This window comes from Condylura cristata, unplaced genomic scaffold, assembly GCF_000260355.1.
Source record: "Condylura cristata isolate star-nosed mole 26May11 unplaced genomic scaffold, ConCri1.0 scaffold00006, whole genome shotgun sequence".
NCBI classification, from domain to species: domain Eukaryota; kingdom Metazoa; phylum Chordata; class Mammalia; order Eulipotyphla; family Talpidae; genus Condylura; species Condylura cristata.
In genome coordinates, this window is record NW_004567107.1 from 63,532,975 (window position 1) to 63,537,655 (window position 4,681).

Sequence of the window (4,681 nt, forward strand, 5' to 3'; positions counted from 1 at the left end):
CACCTGGTGTTGCTGTGCTTGGGAAATTAAGGATAGTTACTGTATTTGTATTTGAGACCCAGTCATATGAGGCAACTTGCAGGCCCGAGAAGCCACTTAAAAGTTTGCAAGAGTTTTCCCACTAAATTCCACAACAGTCTTGAGCAAGATTCCTGGCTTTGTGACCAAGGTCTGGGTTAATTTTCAAACATAATGAAGTGTTCCTAAAGTTTTCCAAGATGTTGAATTGAGGCAGGTTAATATGCTCAGAATGAACTTCTGATTTTCTTTGGGATTAGGCTGTAAGAAAGAATTGTTATACCTAAGAACAATGATCTCTGAGACACCTTGGCTATATTTTAACTTCTGGAAAAACAAAGATGTTATTTTAAAAATCTGTATTTCTTTAATACTGAGGCCATCTCATAATTTTTTGCCCATTTATTTTTCCACTAATTGCCTTCAGGCTTTTTTTCCCCCAACAACAAAACAACATTACACATATTTTATTTTACAAATATAAAAGTAAAGGTTTATTTTACATGGATAAGTTAAGCCCACTCTACTTGGCATTATATAGTTACAATCTATACTACACACAACCCCCATTCTGGCAACCAATACACTCAAACATGTTGTATAAAGAACAATTTCCATTTTACTTTTTCCCAGAGGACAGCTGGTCTTCCAGTACTTAATGCCAGGGTACAACTGAATAAGGTTGAAAACTAAGTCCCCCACTCCTGGCCCAGTAGTCAGATTTGAGAGGCTGGAATAGATAATACAGTGGATAAGGCTGCCTTGGGGACAAGACCATAAAACCCATCACATGACCAGAAAAGCCAGCCCCACTCCAGGAATGCAGTAGCAGAGCCAGCACGTGTTTCTGTGTCAAAGACCAATGCCAGAGCCCAGACGTCCCCGCAGGTGACTGGTGTAAACTTGTGTCCCAAGTTAGAAAGCCTGCAAAAACAAGGTGTGTTAAGAGAGCCTTAAATCCTCTTTAGGATGCAGACTTCGCCCATCTCATCTGCTGCTTCCCTTTAGTAGTGTATTTCAACAAATCCACCTGTTCTGTTCTCCATTCTGTTTCTGGTGAATTCTTTCACTAAAACCCGCCCCTCCCCCAATTCAGGCTTTACCCCTGATCATCTCCCCACAACACTTAATGACTTAGCTCATTTATATGGGCCATGGGCCTTGACACAGGTCGTGGGACAGCACCCGGTGGTCTAAAATTAGGGTGTTCTGTCCCTACCAGCTTCACAGGAACAATTCCTGACTACTTTGTTGTGAATAGCACAACTCCCACAGTAATGGTACATAAAGCTTGGGAAGCACCTACACGCAAGGACAGCACCTGAGATAGCAAACAGGCTGAAAGTGGCCCCCACCCTTCTAGACACAACCAATCCTTTCTTTTCTTGGTCATCCTAAAAACAAGGACCCGAGAGAACGCCACACACTAATTTAAAACTGTGTTTCAAGTGACCATGGACTCCCTCATGTTAAGTGTTCTTCTATATTTTTTGATGTCATCTTTATGGCTTATCATTTTCCAACTGATTTGTAGGCGTTCATTGTATATTACCATTTAGAATTTAAGACTTTCTCCCAAATACTTTTGACGACTCGGTTGTATCTATTTTTTAAACCCCTAGCTGAACTACTCCAGAAAAGTGATGTCTGGGCCCAGAAAGTCAAGTGAAATCGGTTGGGTGGCATGGCATGACGGCAGGAGAAAACCGTGAATCTCAAAAAAAGGAAATTTGCGATAGCGCGAACCGCTGTTCAAACGCGCTATCCTCGCCGCTTTCCTCTCCCGTCAGGCTAGTGACTGGCGCGACTGTCTGACGTCACGGACGCGCATTTGATTCAGTACGCGCAACCTCGGAGGACTTATCCCGGGCGCGCGGGTGCGGACATTCTGGAGGCGCCGGAAGTCCAGGGCACGTGACCAGGTGACGGCACTCGCTGGGCTACGGGGCTCTCTCTAGTGCTGCGGCACAGGATGGCGGAGGCTCCTCCGGTCTCAGGTACTGTCCAGGCCCGCGCTGGGCTGGGCCCCTCTCGGGGAGCGGAAACTGGGTCAGTGACGAGATCTAGGTTCCAGCCGTTCCTGTCGCGAGAATGACGCTACTAGGGTTGGGGATAGTGGCTCGGAAGGGCCAAGCCACGCGTGTCGTGTGTATCGAGATCTCGACCATTCTCAACCGCGCAGCGAACCTGGGCAGCTGGGTTCCCAATGAGAACCCAGCGAGTCGAAGGGGCTTGACCCTCTTGCTTCAGGGATCATCCCGGGCCTATTAAGGCAATGGCCGCGCTTACCTCGAACGGTGACTGGCAGGCTCTCAACATGGATTTGCGAGCCGTGTTTGGAGTATATTAGTGCGTCCTGGGGTGGTGACGCGGACGATCCAATCTCAGCCTGCCACTAACTTGGCAGTGTGACTGAGTCTGTTTCCTCCTAAGTCACTTGGGAGTAAGTTAACTTCTGTGAAGACTCTCTCCCTGTACCATAATTAGCTCACTTCCCCTTCCGACTGTGTGTAGACAGCTGTTAATATTTAATATCCATTCCTTAAGGGTATAGAGTGTATGTTATGTCTGTGTTTTCCAAACTTTGGACAGTGAACAAAAAGGAACATTTCTGCATTGCGACCTTAGCATACACCTACATACATAAAAGCGAATCAAAAGTTTCAGGAAGCTGTGACTGTGTGTACTACCTGCCATATTCCCCGTTTTCTATTTCTCCTTTTAAAATAGTCACCACCCACTCTTTGATCTGATTTCACACTCTTTGAAAAACAGGACAGCAATTTTCCTGCATAAAGTTTGGAAACAGGCACTGATTTGAGTCTTAGTTCTGCAACCTACTAGCAGTTGGAACACCATAAAGAGTAGATGTGTTATTTGTGTGTTGGTATTAGGTAAAAAGTATTTATTACTGTGAATCTTGATCAAAAAAGTTAGGAAGCACTGTATTTATTGGTGTACCCTACTCCTGATTTAAGTACAAAGTAAACTGGGGGGGCTTTAATTCTTTTGTTATTTTCCCATTTCTTTCCCAAATCCTCTAAATTGGATCCTCAGGCTCACTTTTGGCCCATTTCTATACCAATCAATGTTTTTGAAGCAGAATTGGGTGGGGCTGGTTGTGAGTCATAGTTTTGGCCTTCACCCCATGTACTGAGGCAAAGTTCTGTAATCCAAAGATCTCCCCACCCTCTTTCATGTGCTTTAATTTTCTTAATGTCTTAGTTCCTATTCTGTGTCCTTTTTTTCACCATCTCTTTCCCATGCCTCCCAACCCCCACTGGAGGTTTCCTTCCCTTGCCCTCTCCTGTCCTAGAACAGCAACCTAGTCCAAAGTGTATCTTTCTGTCCATGGGTGTTTTTTCAGTGCCAATTTTGTCTCTGGATTTTATAATCTACGGTTGGATTTCTCCTTATTCTGCTCCAGCTGTTGGACCTCCCACCATGCTGCTGTGTTATTTTGTTTCTAGGGTACCACCTGTACTATAGACATCACATTGGTGATGAGATATCTTGTTTTACTAAATTACTTCCAGCTACTTAAATAATGCAAAGGAAAAAAAGTATGTCTCTTATCTTTCTCTCTCAGGTCCAGTTTACTGAAGTTTTCCTTTTCCCTGTACTCTTCGTGATCTTTATGGTGGCTCTACCTACTACCTCATGTCTAGTAGAACATATGCTGTATATGAATAAATGTAGGCCTGTCTAGACTCCTTATTGCTAGACATGAAACACTGTATTCTATCCTATACCAGACTATTCTGGACAAATTTACTGACCTTTTTTCTGCCGCCATACAATCTTGTTTCATCAGTCAGGAGAGAATTTACAACTTGCTGCTATTTACCCACTCCCACCTTTATGGTACCTCATGCTTTTGGAACACTTTCCTCTCTGAACATGATCTATTCACTTGCCATTTCAAAATTCCTCCCAGAATTTTGCCCATATGGAAAATTTCAAGACAAATCCTAACTTGAGTGAATGGTTACCCTATGACCTTTCTGATTTCATTTATTTCTTTGTCCTGAGGCAAATAATTTCATTTTTGGGCTTCAGGAATTAAGTTGACTAGACTAAGGAACATCTTTTTTGGGGGAAAAAAGGAGTAGGTTGAAGGAGTTTATGCTTAATTTTGTGACTCTGGTATTCTGGACCATATTTAGAGGTTATTTTGGAAAATCCAAAATAGATTACTGGGGGAAGAGATGGAAACTAATGTATTCATGCTAATACCTATCTATGTGAAATCTGTTTATTTAAATTTCAAAATAATCCTTTGAAATAATATCTTTTATCACAGATAGGAAACTAAGATTAAAAAGCAATCAAGTGCAATCCCTAAGTTCATACCATAAATTGGAGAGCCAGCTCTTAAAATGATTTTGGCTGACTCCAAATTTAAACACATTTTGGCTGTTTACTTGATATTACACAATACAACCTTAGAGTTTTGAAAGACCACATGGAACTTGCTGGTTGAGGTCTTCTAAACTGTATGCTAATCTTAAATGTTTTGATAAAATGAATGAATGTGTGAATAATACCTGGTGACCCAGGTAGGCAATTTTACTTAGCAACTCTAAGTAGTAACTGCTGGTATAATGATGCTGAGCATATGGGGTGTGTGTGTGTGTGTGTGTGTGTGTGTGTGTGTGTGTGT

At 42.6% G+C, this 4,681-nt stretch overlaps 1 protein-coding gene across 2 annotated transcripts in view; it reads left to right on the forward strand.

Moving 5' to 3' along the window:
• The first annotated feature begins 1,158 nt into the window (after nt 1-1,158).
• The window catches only part of NFX1 (nuclear transcription factor, X-box binding 1), a 55,967-nt gene continuing 52,444 nt past the window's right edge, over nt 1,159-4,681 (forward strand). For both annotated transcript variants that reach the window (XM_004677722.2, XM_004677721.2), the window contains exon 1: nt 1,159-2,015. In XM_004677722.2, the coding sequence (XP_004677779.2) occupies nt 1,991-2,015 (25 nt within the window). In that variant the 5' untranslated portion in view covers nt 1,159-1,990. The remainder of the gene's footprint in view (nt 2,016-4,681) is intronic.